General features: G+C 41.8%; 2 protein-coding genes across 4 annotated transcripts in view; one reads left to right on the plus strand and one right to left on the minus strand.

Moving 5' to 3' along the window:
* The window catches only part of LOC115355829 (protein EFR3 homolog B), a 47,575-nt gene extending 44,194 nt beyond the window's left edge, over positions 1-3,381 (plus strand). For all 3 annotated transcript variants that reach the window (XM_030046733.1, XM_030046732.1, XM_030046734.1), the window contains 4 exons: positions 65-113; positions 266-372; positions 490-539; positions 1,891-3,381. In XM_030046733.1, the coding sequence (XP_029902593.1) occupies positions 65-113; positions 266-372; positions 490-539; positions 1,891-1,996 (312 nt within the window). In that variant the 3' untranslated portion in view covers positions 1,997-3,381. The remainder of the gene's footprint in view (positions 1-64; positions 114-265; positions 373-489; positions 540-1,890) is intronic.
* Positions 3,382-7,986: 4,605 nt separating this feature from the next.
* On the minus strand, positions 7,987-16,098 carry LOC115355830 (pro-opiomelanocortin B-like). The gene is made up of 3 exons (XM_030046735.1): positions 16,026-16,098; positions 10,774-10,891; positions 7,987-8,694 (listed from the first exon to the last, which is right to left on the minus strand). Exons 2-3 carry the CDS (start codon positions 10,882-10,884, stop codon positions 8,122-8,124), a joined length of 684 nt encoding a protein of 227 aa, XP_029902595.1. The 5' UTR covers positions 10,885-10,891; positions 16,026-16,098; the 3' UTR covers positions 7,987-8,121.
* Between the last annotated feature and the right edge of the window lie 9,220 nt (positions 16,099-25,318).

Genomic DNA, 25,318 nt, shown 5'->3' on the forward strand with positions numbered 1-25,318 from the left:
TTCACCTCACCTATGTACCAAACTACTTTTTAATTGTACTTGCCTTCATTGTTCTGTTCTGCAGAGGACGCCAGCGGAGGAGATTACCTTTGAAACCCTGAAAAATGCCATCGGTATGTCACCTCACATACACAAGTGTTTCTGTAATTCCGTGCACAGCCACAAGAGGGCACACTCAAGCGCAAATGATGGCTCGTAGCTTTAAACATTTCACTGTTTCATTATCGAATTGAAAGTGTGAGACGGTGTTTGTGTCTCCCTCCAGTGGACAGCGTGGGTATGGAGGAGCAGGAGAGGGAGCGTAGGAGGCAAGTGGTGGAGAAATTCCAGAAAGCCCCGTTTGAGGAGATAGCTGCCCACTGCGGTGCCAGGGTACAACAAAAAGATCATTTTCTATTCATTCCTTTTCTAAACAAAGTTTTCCTTTGTTCTGACGTTTTGACATTGTCTCATGTGACTGTTTTTTTTTTTTTTTTTTATCCTGTTCAGGCCACACTGCTGCAGAGCAAACTGAATCAGATCTTCGAAATTACAATAAGGTAAGAGACAGTGCTATGAGATATTTAAAGGCTCATACCAGTGATGCATGTTAAGTGTAGTATCTAGTGATTGTTGTTGTATTCCATCACCATAATGAAGTCGTCCACATTAGTTTTCCTAAAAGCAGCAGCACTGTTGTGTTTTGATGACTTGAAACAGAGTACCGGCAGACTCTTAAAAAGTCCTGAATAACATTTTCTGAAGTTAAGGTAAATTTTGAGGTGATGCCTAGCAGTGTGAGAAATACTGTATCTCTCCATGGGATTCACGAAGGATTACAGAAGGTCACAGGGTTAAAGAAGTTCACAAAAAAGTGCAGATGATGCTCAGGAGGGTTCAGAAGGGGACACAGAGCTCTCTGTTATTTCGGATAGTTGCTGGAATCTGGATAATAATGTCTGTAATGCGGAGCCACAACGCCACACATGTGACATCAAGGACAGTGGCTGACTTTTAGTTTGGTGACCGCCAATCTGGAGTTTACAGTCTTAATGGACTGTGAAAGTGGATGAATGGTGGATGTACTGTAATGTGCACGTCTCGTACCCCTAGCCGGCTGGGGGTGCGAGAACGACCAGAACAGCCTTACTGTTTCGCAGAGTGTTGTCAAAACAGCTCCATGGAAATTGTCATTAAAAATAAACTGTTAAATTAACATGCTTTTTTTTTTAAACACTGAGTTTTATTTAATTCCAAGCATAACAGTAGAGCACAGTTCATAGCATTTGCCATTAATTTGACCCGATACTTTGTGATTTTACATATGATTGTTATATGAAAATACAAAACTATCCAGAGAAATATCCCTAAAAATCATCAGATTCATTTCATTGATGAAGTTTATAAATGTAAATTTGTTTTGCTGTGGAAATGGTGTTCGATTCTCCCTTTGGGGTCTTGCAAAGTGTTAAATTTGATGTGAAAATGTGGGCAGCAACCTTGTTGAATTTGGGATTGCAGAAAATAGTCGCTAGGGAAACTTTAACTTTACACAGCCAATTATCAGTTCAGTAGTTTATGAATGTTGATGACTTTGTTACCTGCAGAAGCTGAACATTATCAGGTGGATGTTTCAGGTAGAAATTCAAATTTGAAAGCTGAGGGAGTTTGATTATATATAGTGAAATCTTTAGTATCCCCATATGATTTGCAAAATGGTGTGTTGTAATGTAAAATGTGGGTAAAATGTAGTAAATGGGCCAAACATTCAAAACCACTGGTATCTTTTTAAATAAAAGTGTAAAACAGTGTAAAATCAGTAAGGGGAGACACTGATGACAGTGATTCTGACTAATTAAGTGGATGATGATGATTTTCCTATAATGATTCCTGTCTTCTTGTCCCGTCCAGGCCCCCGCCCAGCCCATCTGGAACTATCTCCTCAGGATATGGCCAAAGTCAGAGTCGATCTGTACCTGTCTACGAGATGAAGTTTCCTGACCTTTGCGTGTACTAGTCAGACGTTTTCACCGTGACATCATAGAACTTGAGTAAAGTGGAGTCAGGAGTGGTTTTTCGGAGAGGGGCAAACTCTCTTTCCTCTGGAACTTCACCATCAATTCAGAGAACCCCAGGGAATGATGGGACAGTCACAGTGTTTGCAGACACCTATTGATTTCTCTAACCACCTGAAATGACATTTTCTTTTTCCCTGTGACCGCAGACAAAAACAAGCTGACAAATGTAAATGAATGCAGCAAGCAACGCAAACTTAAATTGATCCTTTTGCCCTCAGTTACCCTCAGCGTTCTGTTTGGTTTACGTCAAGCATTTCTTAGGAGTGTTTACAACCGAGACATTGCCAAGAACCGTGGGAGAAATTTAGTAACGGTGAAAAAACGTCCTGAGGCCCACACTTTGCAGCTCAGTTAAATTGCTGCTCACCCTGTAACTGGAAACATAATCCTTGATGGCATTACAAGGTTTTTTGACAGGTTAATTCATTGTTAGGGTGCCATACTACCCTTTCACATATAAACATCTTTTTACATTCATTTTATTATCATTATTTTATGGTCAAAGGAAGATCCTATGGGAATTGGAGGCATTACATTTTTTAATTGTATTTTTGGTGGATTCTGCACTGCTAAAAATAATATTCACTACGTTTCAGTGATATAATGACAGTGATATGGAAACACACAAGTCCTTTTTTTAAAGAATTTTAGCCATATATGCTTCTGTTTTATTTAGGGCATTCCCTGACCTTGTCTTATTATAATTATTATTATTATTTTTATGTTGCTATGTTAATTGCTGACCTGTGTGCTATCCTCCCAAAGTGAGTGTGCCTTATAGGTGACTCAAGTGGAAATTAGACTGAGGTGTTGTCACTCAGTCCACAACACACTCATACTGCACTGCATAGGCAAAAAAAAACCATCATTACCACCAGAAACACCTGAGGATCAGAATGGATTATTACAGTGTTTAACAGATCAACAAGCAGAAAATCATTCAAGAAAGTTTTTTTTTTTCCTCTTGCCATATAAATGTGTACATACAGAGAAATATAGTATAAATATGTAAGTTGATGTATAGGAGTGTTTTGTGTGTATATATTCAATCTGATTTTAGACCGTCACTGCACTGATCCTGGCCATAGATAATGGGCAAAAACTACTAAGGTAGTGTTAAGAAGTTTTTAATTTTGTCCACAAATAACAAACCAGCGTGATAGATGAAGATAGATACTGACAAGAGACTGAGCAGCCTGTGTCAAAATACAGGTCATACTAGTGAGCTCTCAAAGTATCTCTCCAAAATAGCACCAAGGCCGCATTTTGTAATAACTTGCTGCATTTTGTAATAAAAAGCCTGAAACGCAAAATGTAAAACTTACTTAAATAACTGTTACTTAAATAACTGTTACATAGGCTCATGTGGGATTTGTGTTTTTTTTTTTTTTTTCCCCTTTGGACAAATTTGTAATAATTCAGTGCATAAAGTGCCATACCTTTTAATTTACTTAAACAAAATTGTGATAGAGAGCGGGAAATTGCACTACTCTAAAAAAATATAAGAGCGCCATGCCCCTTTGAGGAGTATCCAACTGCAATTTGCAGACTCCAAACAGACACGCCCACATCAGCCCAAGACACGCCCACAGCCGTCCAAGACACGCCCACATCAGCCCATGACATGCCCCCAGCAAGAGGGTAAGGTCAGGGAAAAGTGTCCAGCCCCTCTCCTGCTCTCTGGAGACAGACCCCTGGTCTTATTATTACAAAATGCGGGAAAATTTATTACATTCTGCATTCAAGGTTTTAATTGTAAAATGTGACTATTATTTCAAAATGAAGGAAAAAGTCGCTCCATTTTGGGAATGCGGCATTCTTCTATAATGTGTCATTGCAAGCCCCTCTGGTAATCTTGGAAGGACAGCACGTTTTACTACAGTTTCACACTTCACACAGGTAGCCACAGGTTTTTAGACGGCTTCAAGCACAGTCATCTCCAGCTTGCCCCTTTCCCTCGGTGTCATGTAGTGATCCTTAGTCACACTGGGATGAGTTGGCGATCAGACATTTCTTTTCATACAAGTAGATCTGAATAAATCCTAAAGCCATTTTTTGTGTGTGTGTGGACACACAGGCATAAAAAAGTATATTGGCAATAAATAGGCAATAGCCTGATATATTTTGGTTGCTCTGGTAGCATATATTTATAATGAGGATGACGCAGAGAGAGATTCTAACATTCAGGCTAAGTGTAGCTAGCAGATCCTCCTGTGTGTTTTGATACGTACCCTCTGTTCTTGTTATGGTGCTGTGAGCGTTCGGTTGAGTTTCGTGACGTAACACATTGGTCCCCCTATGTGCTTCTGTGAGTTCCCTCCATCGGGCGCTGGGTGTGGTGGGTGTCGCTGCCATAACCGTCCTGTGTCATGCATATAATGGTGTCTGGAGTGTTTCTGGCTGTCCTGTGTCCAGTTGGCGTGCTGTATGTGTGTACTTCTATCCATACATGCAGGTGTATCAGATTGCCCTGTGACTCGTGCATTTGTGCACCGTTCACGTTTACTCGTCTTGTCGGTGCGGATGTGTGTGTGTGTGTGTGTGTGTGTGTGTGTGTGCTTGCACGTGTTTTTGCGTATGTATGTGACAAGTTACATTCTTGGAGAGGCATGCTTGCCTTCTTGCATGCATGTGTGCGTCTGGGTGTGTGTGTGTCTTAAATCATCAGTCAAGACACAACTATTCAAACACAGTTTACAGTTAAAGGACCATACCAGTGATTTGGCGTGTTTAGTGTAAGATCTTCAAAATGTATATACTTCATGATTCTGCTCATCTTTTCCCAATGCAAAAAGTTGTATTTTAGAACTCTGTTATCATTTTTCCTCCCTTTTATCCAGCCATTGGTTTCCATTCATTCCGCTATGATATGAAAATGAACTTGAAACTTTCTGCACACTGTTGTGTTTTGATGACTTGACATTGGGCAGAGTGAAATGCCAGAAAATAGTCCTCAGAAAAAAATCTTTGTTTTCCACAGCCAATTATCAGTTCCGTGGTTTTTGAATAGACAACTTGTTAGCTGTGCAGGCAGAACGTTATAAGGTGTCTGTTTCAACCATATGTTGATTTCAACCATATGTATATGTTGCAAAATTTTTAGTACCCCCACATGATTTGCAAAATAGGTTGTTGCAATGTAAAATGTGCGTCAATTGTAGTAAACAGGCCAGTATTCAAAATCACTGGTATGGCCCTTTTAAGTCCAATGACTCTTTCCTACATGAACAAGTTATGTAAAAGCAACGTGCAACTGTCTAACCCCTCCACTGACACCTGTGTTTATGCCACACTTGTAAAATTGTCATACAGCACCTGGCAGTTTGGCAGTGAAGACATGTAAAATCTCTTGATCCGCTTGTTGTCATTGCATAGTGTAACATAATCTTAACGGGACAGTACTCCAATCTTACTTTTGTCATTTACATGTCTGGTAAATGTATCTGTTTACAGTGTAGTGCTGTAGGTCAAATCTATTGATTCTGTGAACTTTGCACTTTAAAACTGGATTACCTAGTGACAAAGGCAGCTTTTACATGGAGAAAATGCCTTACGAGTGTCAAACCTGACTTTGCATGCTAGTGATATTGCTGTGCTGTACAGTTCGATGACCATCTGTGCGAATAAACTTGTCTGTAACCATTACAATGCTTGACTTCATTTGTTCCTTATAAATGAATTTAAATGAATTTGATATATTTCCCTCACAACACAGAGACAAATGAATTCTGACTGCAGAGCTCTTGATTTCTAATGAAATTGAGAGAAAAGACAACACGATCATCCATAAATATTCACTTAGACTGCAGTGCTTTGTAGGAACCGTGTGGTACTTTTTTCCTTCAAAGGCTGAAACTTAACTGCATGCAAAAATGCATGTCAACGGTTAAGAGCAAAAAAGAAACAAACAAAAAACAACAACAACAACAAGAAATTAGCAAATAAGCCCCTTGCTATATGTATATGTACAGATAGATGGATATATAAATATATATATATATATTTTTTTTTTAGATTTTTAAATACAAGAAAACTCTCTGGATATTAATAGTGATATATTTAAAGCTCAGATCAGTGATGGTGAATTAATGTCAATTTTTTGTGTTCAAATACTTTCAGACGCCTTTCACAAGCATGAGACTGAACACAAACCAAAACCAAAATAAACAGAATATCTTTTTTAACTGTTTGAAACTGAGGAGCTGTGAACAAAATTCACTTCATTAATTTTTTTATTTCATTTTTTTTTTTTTTGTAACAAATTTTTGTAGTAATTGTGTGGTAATTTTAATAATGGTATTGATGTGTATTAATGTGTGTGTGTATGTACACTATTTTTTTTTTTTTTTTTTTTTTCCCACTAATTGAGTTTACTAATTTCCAGGATATTTCTTGCTGTGTTTTTGGATGAAAGCAAGTGAATTTGCAGGGTTACATACTTATGAAAGGCATCTTTCACAAACATTTAAACACAAGACGTCTGATGTTGATCAGATTTTAAAGGGTTAAAACCAACAACTCTGTTAGTCGCTGTGTGTTGCTGCCATAAATGTTCCTCTTTATTCTTATCAAAATTCAAATGGACGTGCGGACAGACGACACATGGAAACTAAACCGCTTCTTTTCAGTCTTGTTACATTTTCTTCCCTCTGTCAGTGTCATCCTCCATGTCCATTTCTCTGGCATATCTCAGACTGACATATGCTAATGGTATGTTTAGTGCAATTAAATCCTGCATCATATGTTGTATATTAGGTATAATTTGATTTTTCAAATTTCTAAATTGTAATTTGTACTTATAATGAAGGTCCTCTTCATTCCTAGTATTTTGTAGCTGTTGCATGTTGTAACACAACTCATACAGCTCTGCTAAAAGGAAACACACTCCAAGGATCTCCAGTGTGTTTACTGAAACTGTTGTGTGTGTTACCCATGTGTGTCTTGTAGACGTTGGAGCGGCCTCTCAGCACTGACTGATTGCAGACCAGCCTTGTGAAGACAAACATACACCCAGTTTTGGGTAGCACGTCTTTGTTTCATTCTGCTAGGATTGCATAGTGGTAGCTGTGCAGTAATATGTGTGTGTGTGTGTGTGTGTGTGTGTGTGTGTGTAGTTCACTTACCTCTGTGTCTCTTTTCCAGTGTGTTCAGCCAACAAAAGTCCCCATGCAACTGAGCACTGATGTAAAGGTTCCAGGAGACACTGTGTTCTAATTAGTGCAGGGGAAGTGTGGTCTTCTTTAATCTGCAGATTAGCGTTTCTTTGCTAAAGGAGTAATGTGTAGCATGGATTAACTTCATTCATCTTATGGGAATGGATGTATATAGCATGTATCTTATTGTTTGTTGTTGTAGGTTGTGTGTTATGATGTGTTGTGGCAGGGGCCAGTAGCAGGCTGCCAGTAACATGTAGCACTGCTGTTGGCAGGACCACAGGCTGTCTGTGAGCCTCCTGCCTGTGACGCTGAGCCGCTGCACGGGCGTCCCACCAGCACTCATCATCTGACACCACACAGTCACAGTCCTCGTGTGCCGTAAACAGGATGATCTTTAATATATTCATTTACAAAATGGTACAACATACCTCCGTCAAAATAAACAGGACAAAAAATAATTTGGAATTGCTTCCCCCCCCACACCCACCTCTTACCCCGGGACGGCATTCAGTGTTTGCTCCCTTGTTCAAATGGTTTGGATCGGTAATGACGTTGTGTCGCCCACAAGAAAATAATATTCCTCAGAAGGCATTCAAGTCAAGGCCATGAAGATCAAGGCAGTAGGTGGGTGAATCAGTGTTATTTCTTTCTTTCTTTGTTTGTTTTTCTTTTTTCCTTTTTGTGCCCCCCCCACCCCAAACATCCCCACCTTTAGTTAACATTGTGGTATGAGAATAAATATTGGTCCAAAAATAAAACTCAGAAACATGCTAATAATATGGACAACTTCTTGTAATTTTAAATCTGTGGGTTTTAATGACATGCAGTTGCTATCAGACTCGGCTTAACCCTCCCTCTCCTCATCTCCCTCCCTCTCTCGTTCCTTTCTCCCTTCATCCCCTTCTCCTCTATGGAACATCCTTGACTATAGCGTCTCTGTAGAGCTTGAGCAGCCGCCCCTGAGGTTTCTCCTCCCACGGCCTCATAAAGCTTCCATAACGCTTAGTAGCGGGTGGGCTCCCCCATCGGAAGTGACTCATTCGATAGGTCCCGTCTTTTCTCTCCTGCTGCTTCAACAGGGCGTCTGGTTTGGGGCTGAGCCTCATTCCCTGCAATCCCTGGCTTTGAGGACTTCCTAGATCCAGGGCCCCGGCTGTTTCATCCTCCATGTTGCTCAGCTGCCTGCGCACCTGCGGGAGGAATCTGCCCTCGGAAGAGTCGCCGCCATCTATGGAGGAGGCGAAGACTTTCACGGGCCTGCGCTTGCGGCCGGTGGGTTTGCCCCAGCGGAAGTGCTCCATTGAGTAGGAGCGTCGATCCTCGCTTCGGGACTTTGGATCGGGCTCCTCGGACCTTCCCTCAGAGGCCAGGGTGGCAAACAAGGCGTTAAGTAGGACATCGTTGCTATCTGAATCCAGGGCCAAGGATCTGAACTGCGGGGAGTCTTCCTGGGCCATGTGCGTGCACTGGTGAATGCAGGCCTGTGTTCGAGGAGACAGAGACACAGGAGCAGTTTCATAACCGACTGGGATGGAGGATGTTGCCACATTGTTAATGGCAGGGGTGGAAAAAGTAGCCAAACCACTTACTTAAGTCAAAATAACAGCATTGTAATGGGGAAGAAAACTCCAGTAAAAAAAAGTCAAGTTTTACTCAAGTATAAATACTTGTATTTAAACGTATTTAAAGGAATATTCCACCCAAAGTACAAAAAAGGGAAAAAAGACATTTTCCCCGTGGAGATGAGAATGTCCTGGGTGGGTCCATTTTGTTCTCAATAACAAGGAATTGAACTGATTCAAATTCTTTTTAAATGATGGTAGTGTTGACATGATGCCCTGAGAAACTGACAGGGACTGGTGAATGCAGCAGAGCAGCATGACAGTTTTGAGAACCAAGGACCTAAAAATCAATAAGGATCATACTTCAAAAACATAAAAAGGCACTGCATAGAAAGTATGATGAATTGATTATTGATCATGAATTGATTATGATTTTGTTGCCTCGGTCCTCTGATTTGTTCTTTGCCTGTAAAGTTAAGCTGTAACGCAGCTGTGAAACATCTGAAGAAGCGTCTCGATTTCAGATTATGTTTGAAAATGTGTAAACTGGCTTTTTGACAACCTCATTTCTCCTTTCTCTTCACAAAATATACAATATCTCTACATGTGGCTCCTTGCATAATAAAATTTGGGAAGCTCTGCCCAAGAGCAATCTATCCATCCTGAGACTTGAGGTTTCCATTCTGCAGGAGTCTCCCTTTTCTCCCAGCACCCCAATCACATGTGGCTGGAGTATATTTTCTTTCAAACCATCAAAAATATACATGTGAAAAACTCAGCCCTCTGGCCCCCCCCAAAAAAGCCATGGATAGCCAGCAAAATCCACAGCCCTCGGGATAAACAACTTTCGCACAAAACTATTTCCTGCTGAAAAAGACTGGCAAACTGAACCTATCCGCCCCCGGTGAGGATGGATTAGAAGCAGATAAGATGGGAGAAACAGAAACAACGGGGCAGTTTGGCAATTCACATGAATCGTGGGTTGGAATTCGACGCCACATGAGCTATTTATAGCCGTCATAAAACAAAGCCTGCGCAGTTACCTGAGTCATATCTTTTAAAAATGAGCACGGAAATGTCAGCACACACCGGCCAAGTAGCCAATTATCACAATGAAAAAAAAAATGACTGCACAGTCTGGGCTACCACACCTAAACCAATGGTACATGGTGTTGCTTTATTAAAATAATGAAAGGGCCGGTGCAGGACTCCTGATGGGATACATGGAGAGCGGGAATACCACAGCAGACTGGAAAACCTGCAAAACCACACAAACGACTGGATTGCATAAGAGGGAACTATTTTTTTTTGCACTGAGTGAACTTTTCCTTAAAGTTTACAAAGGAAAATGCATTCATCTATCAGACGTATTTTATTGTTGTAGCTCAAACTGTTAAATAAACTCTTGGCTAGTATTGGCTCGACTTTGTGTTTTGGATGTAAAGCTTGCCCGCCCTTTCCTCACCGCAGCCGCTTTGACATGAAATAGCAGGTAACCGCAGGTGTTACTAATAACATTCATTTAAGGTTCTGTTCCATTTAGCTTTAACCGAGCCAGGGCCCTGCGATTGTTCATGTTGGCTCACTGGAGACAGGCATGTGTTTACCTGCTGTGAAAAAAGTGTCGTAAAAATGATTGCTGTCACATAAATGTAGTGCAGTAAAACGTACAAGATGTAAAGTGTAGCTGAAAAGTGCATTTCAGTGCAGTGCCTGAGAGGTGGAAGTCATTAGCTACTTTCCACCTCTGTTTAATGGAGATTTCCTGGCTGCAGTAATGAGCTCATGTTCTCTGGCGGACGATAATGATGGCAGTAATTATACAGAAGATGAAGTTTACCACTAGATAGATATAGATAGATAGATAGATATACTTTATTGATCCCAACCAGGGAAATTCTAGAAAAAAGGAGCTTGAATCTCTTAAAAAAAAAAAAAAAAAAAAAAAAAAAATGCAACATGAAAGATGATGGTGATGACAGTTAATCGCAGACTTACCAGTATCCTGCCCTTGGAGCTCATGTCATTGCAGATGGAGCACATGGTCCCAAACCCAGGGGTGCACACGAACGCCATCATCACCGCCAACAGCCGGGATCCACACACCATATTCAGCCTGGGACGGCACAGGGGGGGACACACAGACAAGTATGACTGTCAAAGGCACACAAAGCTCTGCTCTAGCACAAAGGAAGCATACCTCCGCTGACTTTTTTTTTTTTTTTTTTTAAGGTTTTCCCTTCATAGCCAAGACAAAGAGCTCTGTGACAGGATGAGCCAGCTCTCGTCAGGCAACTCGACTCTAAATCATACCCAAATTAGGGGGGTACGTCCTGTCACAGAGGTGAGAAGAAATGTGTTCACACAACACTCACCAATTGCCACACATAACTTGACGTGCTCGGACGTGTGGAGTCTTTCGGGGCTAATTTGTTGATTTGCTGCGTGAACAATTACTATAAACACAGAAATAACTAACTGAATAAATAATTGAACATTCCTGCCTAAGATGTCATTCAGGGGTGTGAATCTTTGGAATGTTGGGTTTGATCCGATTCACGATTCACTGGCTGGCAACTTGAGGGAAGAACAAGTCTCATTTTTTTGGAGCGATTCAGTTCCAGTGGATTTTGCAAACTGTGATTTGAGTCAACAATTTGATTTAGTGCCTTTCGCCAACATTTTAGACCCATCATAAATATAAATATCAAACAGTTACTTTAACGTTATTTGTTTTCAAAGTTGATGTTTTGACATTGAAATTGTATTCAGTCCACTAACAGTAAGCCATAACAATAAGCCATAAATAAATAACTAATTAAATAAAATAAGAAATTTTAATTTATTCTCACATTTTAATTAGAGGATAAACCTCTTGAGATGCACCATTTTGTTGTCAAACGGGGCCCCAGGCAGAAAACATGGTTAAGTTAACAAACATTTGAACACATAAATAATAACTGATAATAACTGCTTCTCTGACCATCTCAAACCTACCACATCTGTTGCAAGACTCATCTGTACAATAAATAAATCAAAAATAAATGAAAAATAAAATAAATGGACACAGTAACAGAAATTCAAACAGATGGAAAAGGTGAAAGCTGAAGCCGCAGTTTATTTTGCCTACCCTGAAAATCTCAGGCATCAAGAATTTCAATAATTCATTGTTACAATGTCTATTCTAATATTGCCAAAATCTATTACTTTTGGCAAATGGGCGCAGTTGAATTGTCAGAATTTGTAATGGAAGTATCGATGTAATATATCGATATTATATGGGCTTTGGGTCACGATGTGATGGAAGTGTCTTTTGTTCGTCATTGCGGTGACTCCACTTTTCCCTTTTTCCTGTGTGTGTCTCTGTGTGTGTGTGGCTCCCTCTCTCTCTCCTGGCTCCTACTTCACCTCCACACCTGGCCTCCATCAGCTCATCATCTGAGCAGCATAAGAACCCCGGCTCCACACCGACTCTTTGCCAAATTGTTCTGCCAACTCCCATGGTAGTCACTCTCTTGGCCGCTGCATTTGTCCAAGAACAAACAGAACAATCTGGCCACGATGGGCCCGGCGCACGCTGACTCGCTCTGTCAAGCCCTTGATATTTGCAGGGAGTGCGGTTGGAACGATGAGTCACTGCAGGGGGTTTTACTTAATGGACTTAGTGATCACATTAAAGATGAGCTAGTGGCTAGGGATGGGCTCTGCTTATATAATTGTCTGACAAAAGCCACAGAGAAAAGTAAAGCTGTCCTTCAGCCTCTTCCTCCCGCTCTCTCACCAGTGTCCTCCCCTAGTTGGCCCTGATCATTTGGCCCCTCCCACTGCTCCTCCAAGCCCGTCTATCTGCCTCCACCAACAAACCCGTGCAGTTGGGCTGGCCTCGCCTGTCTGCATCTGAGCGCCAGTGTTGCTGGAAGGCAGAGGTTTGTATTTCTTGTGACCAGCCTGGCCACTTCCTTGCCTCCTGCCCTCTCCAACAAAAAGACAAGGCTCATCAGTGAGTGTGGGGGGGTCCTAATGAGCCACACCACCTCATCTTCTTCAGTCCCCTGCTCGTGGACGCAGCTCGGCTCTGGAGCCAGCCAATGAGACATGTATTGACTCCATGCTCCCCGCTCAGTTTGGGGTCTCCCCACACCACTGGATGCCAATGCATAGGAAAGCAGGCTCTTGGCTTGAGTAATGCATTACTCTGTGCCTTGTTGGGTAACCACCTGGAGGTCATCCAGTTGCACCTCATTTACTTCCCCCATATTCTTGTGGCCCCAGTCTTGGTTAGTGCTAGCAGCTCCTGTCACCCGGCTCACCTCCATGGTCACCCTCTTCTCCTGGTGTCCTGACTTACTTACCTGTCACCCCAAATTCAATAGCACACTTGCCTTCATCAGTACTTCTGGTGGCCCTCCAGGGACAAAGACACTCAAGCCTTCATGTGTGCCTTGTCCGTCACTGGGACCATGTCTTCTCACCAGCCTCTTAGTGGGTTTGCAGTGCCCGCTGCTCGTACCCACCTGTCCCTGGTCCAACATCGCTGTCAATTTCATGACTGGCCTACTACATCATCCTCATCCTAGTGGACCGTTTTTCTAAGGCTGTGCATTTCATTCCTGTCCATAAACTTCCCTTAGCCACCAAGGTTGCGAACCTCCTAGTGCTCTGTGTTTTCTGGCTCCACAGGATTTTCCCAGGACACTGTGTCAGGCCGGGGGTCCGCCTTTGTCCGAATAAGTGTGTGGCAGTGCCATCAGCGCAGGGTGCTCTGCTCCGTTCTGCTGCCCAGAACCGCCACTGGACCCCTGCATCTGCCCACCAGCCTGAGCAGGGGCTTGGGCTCTCCTGCCATCCCTCACTGCCCTCTCTGCTCACTGCTCCAGTCTGCCTCCCATCATTCCCATCACATCCATTTCCTGTCATCCTATTCTTAACCTTTAGCCTCTTGTCAGTGTCTGTATTTAGGACCAAGAACAAACAAAGTCGTAACAGTCACGGTTTTAATGGCTACATTACAGTAAAGGGATGATTTTTTCTGAACTCAAGTGGACCGTTCTAGCTGTTCTATTATCATATCCATAATTCTAATGATTTTTTTGGTCATAAAATATCATTGTGTATGTGTGTATTTTGTGAAAGCATCAATAGCTGTGCTTACGATATCATCACGCCGAGGTGTTCAGTCAAAAAAATGTAATATTTGATTTTCTCCATATCACCCAGACCTAAAATAAGTGATACTGAAAGCAAGGGTAAAACAATGGTAACTATGTTTCAGCGGACCCTAAGCTGTAATGTCACAATTGGGTTTTGTCAAGCAGCCCAGAATTTCCCACAGAGCTCCTCAGAAAAATTTCATCAAGAAACAAATAGTACCGAATGCAAAAGCCCCAGTGAAGCTGCCCAAGGACATTGTGAAATTTATTTATTTATTTTTTTAAAATCAATGAAAAGGCTTTGAATTTCCTCTGCTATGTTGCCCTTTTTAACTTTCATGGAAAAACTGTTGAGGGCTATTGAAGGATTATTGATTATTGAGAGGCAATGCGGGACTATGGTGATGGCCAAGGACTTGTATTCAGCGCCTCCACTGTTCCCCTTTGTGCCATTGTTAGGCCTTTCAGAGAAAGCATTGAATGCACTTGCACACACATATGAGAAAGAAGAAGAAAAAATGTATACATAGTGTAGGAGGGTATGCTCATACATTGTTGCAGCAAAGTTCTGGACACAAATGCACACACCATACATGCAATCATCACAGTGATAATTAGGTTACATTCAGACATCCCACACATACTCAGAAGTGTCCTCAATGGAATAATGAGGGAAGATACGCAAAGGAAGGCTATGAATCGATGGCAGCCTTTAGTGACTTCCTGTAATGACACATCTCCAACCAGACAGACAGCTCCCTTCACTTCTCTGTTGCCGCGTGTCAGCGAACCACCAATCCCTCTCCCTCTCCGCCTGTTACCTAAGTCATATTACCATTAAACTGTACAGTTAGCGATAACTTCTAAACGGGGTGTATATGAGAGCACTGAGCTATTCTAAAAATGAGTGATAATAATAATTTCATTTGGAAGGGACAGTGCAATTTAACATAGTTCCAATACAGAGCATGAAACTGATGTGCTGCGCATAGTTTATAGCTATTTCTAATTTTTAACTTTTTATCCTAATTCTATTTTCACATGCACAGTCTAATTGAAAATACTCTGATGCCATAATCATAAAATAATAACACATGACCGATGTGGAAATTAATTAAAATGCTACTACTATAATGTTCTTAACGTTTAGTGTAAAAGGTTTTCTATCTAGAATTAATTTGATTTCAGTTGTGTTGCTAAATTGACAGCCTTTTATGGAGAAAGCTGATTGTCCAAATTGAATTCCACAATGTGGTATTTTGCAGTTGCCGTTCACCACGCTCCTGGCTTCTCTGCTGCTCTCTACTGTGTTTGGACAGACCTGGAGAGAGGCTCTGCATGGGGCTGCACTGTTGGTACATTTGACAACTAATCTGAGCGCACTTTAAAATACAGCAAAATCTCAAGATGCTTTATAAAATATACATGAACAGTATTAAATTTAAAAAATTTGCAATTAAAAAGAATCAAATTCAGAAATTCAGATTCAGTGCTGTCCAGTTTTCCTTATTGCATCGGTTAGAGGGGAACGGGTTGTTTGATTCCACCGATTTCACTGAAATGATCATCTGGAAACTTTGGAAGTTTGATACCCAGTCACCGCTTGTCACTGCTCATTTCTCTGACTTCATGGAAGAGTAACATCTAACTGTGCTCCCTCCATTCCCTGCATTATTTTAATGAGTGACTCTTTTGGGGGCCATTCGCTCCATAAGAGACAAGCCTACACTCTTCCTACAGTATGACTCACTCAGCTGAGCTCTGCTCTCCATAGACATGATAAAGAAGTCTGCGAACGGTAATTAAAATAGAATGGAATCTTATCATTTCTGACATATGAAATTTGTTAAAGGCTCTGTAAACAAAAAAATGGGCAGCAATTCTGGTAAAATCTCACCTGCTAGATATTTATTAGATGAGGTGTATTTAATGTAAAATGTAAATCTGTTTGAATGATAATTTACAAAGCAAATCTAGCTGCACATGTTGGAAATAAATTAGTCATTTAATAATAATAATTAAAAAAAAAGGGACTTCCAATAATGATACACAACACAAATCCTTGCAGTAACAAAAAATCAAGTTCAGAAGATTACTTACCTCTTCCAAAACCTCTGTCCTTCTCTTGTTGTTTTTTTTTCACCCCGTTTCTCCTTCACAGATCTTTCAGACTGCTGAGTGATCTCTCTCTCCTGCCTTCTCTCCCTCTCTCTCTCTCTCTCTCTCTCTCACTCACTCCCTCTCTCTCTCTCCCTCTCTCTCTCCTCTGTGATGAACTGCTCTGTACGAGAGGGTCTGCTGTTGTTTCCTCGGTGCTGGAGGCTCTTTTTATAGACACATGAAATACAGAGCTCGGTGTCTCAAGGCCTCGGGGTGTGATTGAGGTAAAGGGTCTCCTGTTCCATCTCGTCCTCTGGATGGGGAGGGGGTGCTTTGTTATATGTGTTAAGACCGTCTGTGTGTACGTGTGTGTGTGTGTAAGTGTGTGAATGGTAAAGGTAAAGCCCACCCCCGCATTCTTTTCTTAATCAACAGACCAACTCACGTCAGCACACAACAGGTGAAAAATTCACCTTCGGACTGGCTGTTATCTTGCTGCCTCTGCTCATGCCCTCCTCCTCCTCCTCTGGTTGGATAACAACTTCTAATTCTGCTACGTTCTGGAGATTTCATGGATGCATGTTCACATTGCCACCTAATAAAAGAGACAAAACTCATTTAGACAGGTCGGTAGTCAGCATTAATCTACCACCGAGGAGGTGTAAATCCTCAAAAAGGTCACTCCTGTTCTGCCACAGTTAAGCACGGGGACCAACATCCAGGATCTGGAGAGAAGCATGCAAATCAGTGATGGGGGGAAAAAATTGGAGCTGATAATCCTTTAGAAGGTGCACGCCTGCATGGAAACTTAATTTGGAAAATCTGACTCACTATTTACATGTCATGACTAAACCATTCTCCAATCCACTTTTTTTTTTTGTCAGTATTCCATCCATCTTCCACTTTGCCACACTGCAAAAACTCAAAATCTTACCAAGAATATTTGTCTTATTTCAAGTCAAAATGTCTTATTTCTAGTCAAAATATCTCATTACACTTAAAATAAGACATGATCACCTCAGAAGTAACTTGTTTTTAGACAAGTTTCACTTGTTTCAGGTGAAAATTCACTTGAAACAAGTGAAAATTTGCTTGTTTCATTGGCAAAATTTGCTTCTTGTTTCCAGCTAATTTTCACTTGTTTCAAGTGAATTTTCACTTTTTCCACTGGCAAGCGATGCAGAGGGGCCGACCCATACACAATAACAACAGGATGCTACAAGGACAACTAAGAAAGTGCATGGATGCTCTAAGAGGTGTCAGTCAGTCCAAGTGATGTGAATTCAAGAGGTAAAAAACAGAGATGTCCAGTCCAGATGTCCTTTCACTATAACATTGTTATTTGTGTGGTATTGCAATCCTGCAAGGAAGGTAGAGCAGTCTTAAGTACAGAGTATGGAGAGCGTTAAGGAATAGTTAGGGTGGTTTGCATTACACTGAGGCTCCTTGTTCGCAACATTCCATCTGTCGCACATCATAACATATAACTTATCTACAGGGAGGAGGAGGCCAGGGAGGGAGGTTCAAAAGGATGATCTTCTAATTTTCTTGTGAACTGCAGACAGTGACATGTCCTTCCCCGGCCTCCGAACAATACACCTTTCACAGAGGTGTCAGACTGAAGAGAGACACTACAGTATCCAAAAGTACAAACGGAAAAAGTGGGTTGCAGCGACGGCCGTAGAGGTTAGTCTGGCTGCATTACATAATCTGATCTATGATGGATTGGTTTGTTAAATCTATTCCTTTACACCCCCACTTTTCAAATCATGTTTTTGTCAACCACAGTTTTCGTCTCTTGCTAAAATCACAATATGCTACTACTGCTCCTGGGACATTGCTACCCCTGCCAAAGATGGATGTCGCCTAATAATAATAATAATAGCTGAGTTTTATATAGCGCCTTTCTAAAACCCAAGGTCGCGTTACAAACGGCGGCTATTACCTGTAACTCAGAGAGTGCTGGTCTCCTTTTACATCCTGTTCTCCAGAGGACAATGGTGACTGATTGTGGCGTCCCACCAGTGCTTTTGCTGGGTGTGTGCTACTTTCTACAGCTGCTGCCTCCGTCATCTAGAGACCAGTTCATTGTGAGATGGACGGACCAATCTCAGGAGTCCACCGCTCAGTCCTCATCCACATCAGCGCCCTGTTGACATCATCAGCGTCCTCTCTGGCGGCCTGGGCAGGCAGGTAGTTTGCCAGTGGAAGTCACTACATAGCTAAGGTGGAATAGATCAGTGCTGCTAATGTTCTCCTCCACCAGTGGACCTGTCATGTATCATGGTCTGACAGACACGGATACAGCGAGACATGTGGCTGAACCTCAGCACCAAGATCCGGGACCATCAGCCTTAGCGCTGATGAGCCTGTTGGGCTGCACCCTCAGGATTTCTGGTTCACTAAAGGGCTGCGTTGGAGGAATCAGAGAATATCAAGTGGCACACAGAGTTAGGCATGCCTCCTGCTCATCCTCAATGCTCTGGCTCCTGGAGACACCAGGACTCCTGATGGTCGTACCACCACCCTTCCTCCACTTTGCCTGTCACGCCCACTTCTACTGCAGCTGTTGTTTCCCTTCCTTGCCCCCTGCCTCTGATGCCAGTGGCATCTTCTGCCTCCGCTCCTTGGCTAACTGCCAGGAAATGGCTGTTTTGCTCTTGGACCAGCCCCCCTGGAGCCCCCAAGCAGACAGATGAAGCAGTGATGGCCTGCGGGGGATGTGTGCACCGGGCTACGACTTGGCGAACAAGGGTTATCCTGCTTCCCTCACACACATTCCCCTTGGCCATGTTGGTGGCCATATATCTCTTCTGTTCCACAACACACCTCCTTTTCTCAAAGTGTGTTGATTTGCACGTCTTTGCCTCAGTCTCCGACGACGCAGAAAGGTGGACCACGTGGCAGATCTCATGCTGCAGGCGGTCCACGTGTGAGCAACTAGTGTTTGTATCTGCACTTGGTCAAGATGCTGTGGGCGAGGTTTAGTGAGGCCAGTGCAGATCTCCGAACCTCTCTGGAAACACTCAGTGTCCTCTGCGGCTGTACCCGAGCTCTTGCTTGCAACACACCTCTGATGGGCATGAACATGTTTGCCCGGCAGTGGCTGTGAGAGCTCTGATGTTTCTGCCCCATTCCATTTGTCTTTTTGTTTGTTAGCAGGATATCTCTAAAAGTTCTCAATGGATTTGCGTGCAACTTTGTAGAAACGTTGGTCATCTGGCAAGGAGGAACTGTTTCACTTTTCACACCAACTGGCCAAAAGGGCTATAGCAGGGGGCATGATTAACTTTTGGGGGATATCAAATATACAGAACTTGCAATTGCACAGTGTTGGCGGAGGGATATGCTCTACTGAGTGCTTTCTAGTTTTACTTAACTTTGTGTTTCATCATTCTGTGGATTAGTTAATTCTCTACTGGCTCACTCTTTGTAAAGTCCTTTGTGATAAATGACTGTATAAATAAATGGCTGTATCATAAAACCTGAGCTTAGAGTACTTCAGTACAGTAATAAATAAACAATCATCATAAATAATCACAGCCAGTAGATCATCATGCATCGTGCTGTGATACTTAAACAACAAAGGCAACTGTTCAAGTGAAAGAAACTAGAGTGTGTATTGGGAAAATAATAACAAGCTTGATGGGTGAAAGCCTGAGGGAGAGATAAAATGTGCTTTAGTTTTCCATCAAAAGATATTCACAAAATTCACCCTTATCTTAAAAATCATCCAAGAGGCTGGCCACAGCAGTGTCATACACAGATTTATCAGGTCTGGATTGTTGTTCAACATTGCTGTACATTATGATAGAAGTAGAACATATTGTTTATTCACCCAGTTTTGAATATAACAGTTATTGGATTAAAGATTAGGCGTATATGTGTAAAGTTGGCTTCTTCAAAAGGCTGAGAAAATACAAGAAGGGAGACAGAAAGGCTCTCTTCTCTCTGAAAAAATAAGTGGTGAGGCATCCATCACCTCAGAAGGACCAAACTGGTGTTTTTGCATGTTTTGTCCCATTTTCTACACTGCACGCATACTTCTAATTTAATGTTCTCCGTGCCTGGGTTTAGAGGTCATTGATGGTTAAACTGAGCTTTTAAAAACACGTTTGATAAAAAACAATCCTTGCTTCAGGGACTGTTTTCTGACAGAGACACACATTCTGTCGTGCAGGCTTTGAGAGTGACAGAGAAGAGCGGTGCATTCATGTATGAGAAATACATTAAAAAAAAAAAAAAATCATACTTGGTGGTCCAGACTCAACTTTTTTTTTTTTTTTTTAATGCAACAATAATGCAAAGCAACATCTTCCTTTTCTTGATTCCATGTTTGACTGCAGTCAACATTGAGCTCCCAAATGTCACAGCTCGCAACCGGTTATGAATATGCCACACATGCAGACTTGTAAATCAGGGTCAGAGGCATTAAATTGAATTTACAATGCAATACAAATATAATTTTGACCTTGGGAGTGGCATGCAGTAAAATGAATGTAAAAGTTGCCTGGAAGGTAGGAAAACACATTCCAACACCTACATAAAAGAGCAGCTTTAGGAAAGAGTAAAGTATGTTAATTGTAGCATGTGGGCTAAAACATGGAAAACACAGCTGTGGTCTTCTAACCCCCTTAAAGGACCATACACACCGTGATTCTGCATGCATCATAATATCTACAAAATGTATATACTTCACTGCCAAAACAATTTTGAAATGAGCTTTCAGAGACTTCAGACTTTCTTCACAGCAGTATTCCATCACTGTAATGAAGCTGTCAGTGTTAGTTTTCCTAAAAGTGGCAGCACTGTTGTGTTTTGATGACTGGAAATCGGGTGGAGTGATCTGAATGGATCTCAAAGTCCTCCAAAAAATAGTCCCCCGGGGAAACTTTTGCTTTACACAGAGAAATTCTCAGTTCTGTGGTTTATGAATGGTGACAACTTTGACGCACAACATTACAGCGTGGGTGTTTCAAGCAAAAATTCAAATCTGAACATTGAGGGATTGTGATTTTATATTATGAAATCCCAAGTATGATTTGCAAACTGGTTCGCTGCGATATGGGTCAACAGGCCAAACATGCACTGGTATGGTTCTTTAAACCCATCAGTTCCAGTTTAAGTGGCTGGGTATGGATTTGTGTCTGTACTACTGTCATTCAAGATCATCCTGTTGTGCCACTGTATTGCTGTGAGGCATACCGAGGAGTATTATCTTGCCACTTAAGGGGAGAATCCTGTCTTGTATCAGGAAAGGACCCAAGTACAGACACGCAGGTGGAGGTAGTACATTACAGTCTTGAGGGATGATGGCAGGCGGGGTACAGATACAGTCTGGCAGGAGGTCGTACGCAAGCATTAGTCCAGACAGGCAAAGGTAACACACAGCAGGCAGGGAGCACAACGTGACAGCAATCACACAGGTCACAAAAACTAGAACAGGGAGAGGCAGGCAAGACAAAACACGTAGAGAAACACACTCATATACACATACATTGCACACTAGGGTGATCTGTCAGGGAACATGTGCCCGGGCCTTCCTCATTTCCCAGCTGTACATCCTCGATTTCTTCCCTCGCCTCCTCTCCTCGCGTCTTCGTCTCGTCCGAGGGAGATGCGAGCCGAAGAGGTGAGGAGGAGGCGAGTCGAGGCACCCGTAAGATGGGCAGGCCCCATCTTATCTGAAAGAGCTCATAGTTCCTTATGACCCTGCCAGAGCACTGCGCTCCCAACATGCAGGTTTATTGGTGGTTCCCAAAATCTCTAAAACTAGAACGGGAGGCAGATCCTTCCAATTCCATTCACTCTCTATCTTTAAGAGTAGACTTAAAACTTTCCTTTTTGACAAAGCTTATAGTTAGGGCCAGCCCAGGTTGCCCTGGACCAGCCCTTAGTTATGCCGCTATAGGCCTAGGCCTAGGGTTTTTTTTTTTTCTTTTTATATACGCTATTTTGTACCTTTGTACTCACATTTTTGTGGAAACACGACATTGAGGAGCGTACTCTTGTATTTGGAAAAGGGGGGCAGGATACAGATAAGCTACGCTTCCTCCTGTCCCACCAAATGATAATGAGACAAAATTTAAAGTGCTCTTAGAGAAATACAGTAAATCACCAATTATCCCAACTGCAATTATTTTCTTTCCAATCACCTTTGTAGTGAAGCACAACAGGTGTTTTTAGGGAGAGGCAGTGCTGTATAAACAAACATTATGATAATGATGATGATGATGATGATGATGATGATGACGATGCAGATCCGTCTGAAAGCATTCAGTCACATGGCCTGATATATTGAATTTAAAAAACAGTCTATTGTGGGTAAACAGTTATTATTACAGTGGCATAGATGCAGCAAGTGAGTGAATTAGCCTGCAACTGTTTGCCCTCTGTTTCATTTTGAGCTCGAAATACACAGCCAAAGTTGAAACTCTTGCTCTTAAAGCTTGTTATGTTGGAAAATACAAATGCCTTGACATCATAGTTTGTCATTCTCAACCCGCACCCTGTCAGACTCCACCTGATCACGTCAGGTCAGGCTCAGATTATGTAATTATCCCTGTGGGGTTGAGAGGATCATTTTCTGCGGTGGATGAATGAACTTGAACATCAAGTCAAACATGCAAGCGGGCGGTGGCTCTTCCCCGGTTGTGGGTGTGACATGTGTCAGACGTTACAAACAAGGACGAAAATAAAGAACTAGCTGAAAAATAAAGAAATAAAGAAATCCAGATGCTGATGAGATAAGTGTCAGGTAGATAGCCTGGGTTTTCATTTCTCGCCTCCTCTCAGTCAGTTTGTATTTGGTCCATCAGCTCTGGCAGTCCAACAGGATGTTTTTTCTACTGGAAAAATGACGGGTTGGGACAGTGTTGGGATTAAAGCACGGGGTGTTGGATTGGACAGGTGTAATAATCTCTTAACACTTGATCTTTGCAAAAAACAACACCTGCAGTATAATTTATTAAATGATCACGCTATCATTCTGAATTCCAGATAAAGAAGGTGGGGAAAAATTACAGCCTACAGTCAGTCATTCAGGAAAAACAACAACAACAACTGGAGCCTTCCACAAAGGATGCCCATGTGCCTCCTCACTCCTCTCTCCTCCAGATGCCTTACATTCTTGAAGATGGGTCTGGGTCACAGGCGGGACAGGGAAACAAAGACGAGGACGCACAAAATCGAGTGATGAAAAAAGCCTGGCGGACTGGAAGCTGATTGGCTGAAGACACCAGGGGCAGGTAAGCTGGGGAGGAGCTGTGGGACTGATGAGGCTGATGTGAAGCGGGAGTGTAACAGATTCGGTTTGACTCTGGTTTTGCTTGAGGTTTTAAAAAAACAGGTTAAAAAAAAAAACAACAAATCATAAAATCATAAGATGGGTTGCACAGCTCTGCAAATATATGATGTCACATAAATTACAACGGCACCTTCAGTGTCCATAGATTAGAAGGACAAATATAACATTTTTCGACAGTATTATACATTTCTAGTATGTATAGATATAGATATATACACGTTTTGTGGGACTTTATAGTGTCTTACTCCTACTTTGTGTTTTTTTTTTTTTTTTTTTCATGCTTTGGTAGTGACCGATTTTGTTTTAAAGAAATTCTCTATTTGATAATGATTTTTTTTTTTTTTTTTTTTTTTTACAATTGTATTGTACAATTGTACAATTGTAATACAATGTATTAATTTTCTAGTTTTCTAGTTTGATATGATATATGATATATCATCAAAAATGTTTGTTCTCTTCAATACATCATTAATGTGTCTTGTTGTCTTTTTTCTATTTAGTTGGCCTTGCATTAACCTATGCTGATTATATTGCAGAGACAGATGTCATGTGACCTTACCTAGGTGCAAGGTAGGGATTTTTTCTCTATTAGCAGCCAGCCAGTCATTTTGTTGTTACTGTCTGGCTTTAGCTTTGTAAATTCCTGAATAAGCTCCTCCTCTGCCCTCCTCTTCACCCCCCTCACTTCAGCTTCATTCAAAGTGTCTTTGAAACAGCACATTCTGCAGATAAACATATCCAAATTTCAGATCAGTTGTTTGAATGCCTCTGTTGCTGTAGTCATCATTACCACCAAAGAGATAGGTAATTCAAAGCAGCTTATCTTTTAGCTGAAAGTCTACAGCATCACCACATTTTCAAATTAGAAGTTAGACAAAATAATTCCTGTAATCCAACAACAGATTTGTGAGAGTGAAATGCATCCCTCCTTTCCATCCCGGAAATGATTTTTTCCACCTCGACTGGTTTTGTACAAGTGAACTGCTGTGAACCTGGAGGCAGGATTAACTCTGTTTACAGAGTTTGAACTCTCAACACCCTCTAGTGGTCAGAACTCACTTAGTGCAGCTTTAACTGTCTTTGAGACACAAAGGATTGTGGGGTATCCTACCCAGTGCTGGATACATATACTGCACCTCAGTGGGCAGCATTTTATGCAGAAATGTGATTGGGATGTGACTTGATGCTATGCTGCCTCAGCAGACAGCATTCTCTTCTGCTAGGGATGCAGGGACAGTGGGCAGGATCTGTAAGGACACAATGCACTGAGATGGAGAGCGAGGGAGCAAAAGAGACACAACAGATAGTGTCCTTGTAGGAAAGAGAAACAGAGATCAGAGAGAGAGAGAGAGAGGCTGGTACTGGCCAGTGCTGGCAGGGGTTCTGGGTGCACACAACTCCCTGACAGAAGACAACTGTTATTTACTTTGATGTGTTAATAATGATGCTACCCTGAGATAGGCACCGCGGTTATTATATCATCACACACTATTCATTGCATAGTAGCTCAATAGTAAGTCAACTGAATAAAGGTAGACCATGCAAAATAGATGAGGTTCGATTCAATAGTCCCACATTGTCAAAATGCATTTAAAGCACGCGATTTGGTGGTCTTCCATTTTTCCCCATAGAAATGTGTTTAAAAGAGAAGGTTTAAACATCATGTGATGTCGACGGTGTTTCCTGTTTTCCAGTTCAAGAGGGTTGTTTTCTTGGTGATAGCTGAGGTTGGTTTGGGTTGATGGCAGAGACGTCCCAGAGCAGACAGAGGGGTGGAGAAAGTGGGATGCTACAGCTGAATTTATGGGATATTCTGTCTGTGAGCTCCTGCTGATGCTGTACACAATTTTCTTTGCAAATAACACGCCATTGAAGCTGCACTGGAAGGAGAAATTTTATTCATCATCTGGAAAATTATCCCCAAGAATAAGAAAAATAATCACCGTTAAAAGCTCTCAGAAGTAAAAAATACACTGCTAATAACAAT

This window comes from Myripristis murdjan, chromosome 24, assembly GCF_902150065.1.
Source record: "Myripristis murdjan chromosome 24, fMyrMur1.1, whole genome shotgun sequence".
NCBI lineage: Eukaryota > Metazoa > Chordata > Actinopteri > Holocentriformes > Holocentridae > Myripristis > Myripristis murdjan.

Coding starts and splice junctions, on each gene's coding strand:
- LOC115355830 (XM_030046735.1), bottom strand. CDS start 10,884: ATGGTGTGTGGATCCCGGCTGTTGGCGGTGATGATGGCGTTCGTGTGC. Junction 8,695..10,773: donor GCTCCAAGGGCAGGATACTG/GTAAGTCTGCGA, acceptor CCTCGAACACAG/GCCTGCATTCACCAGTGCAC.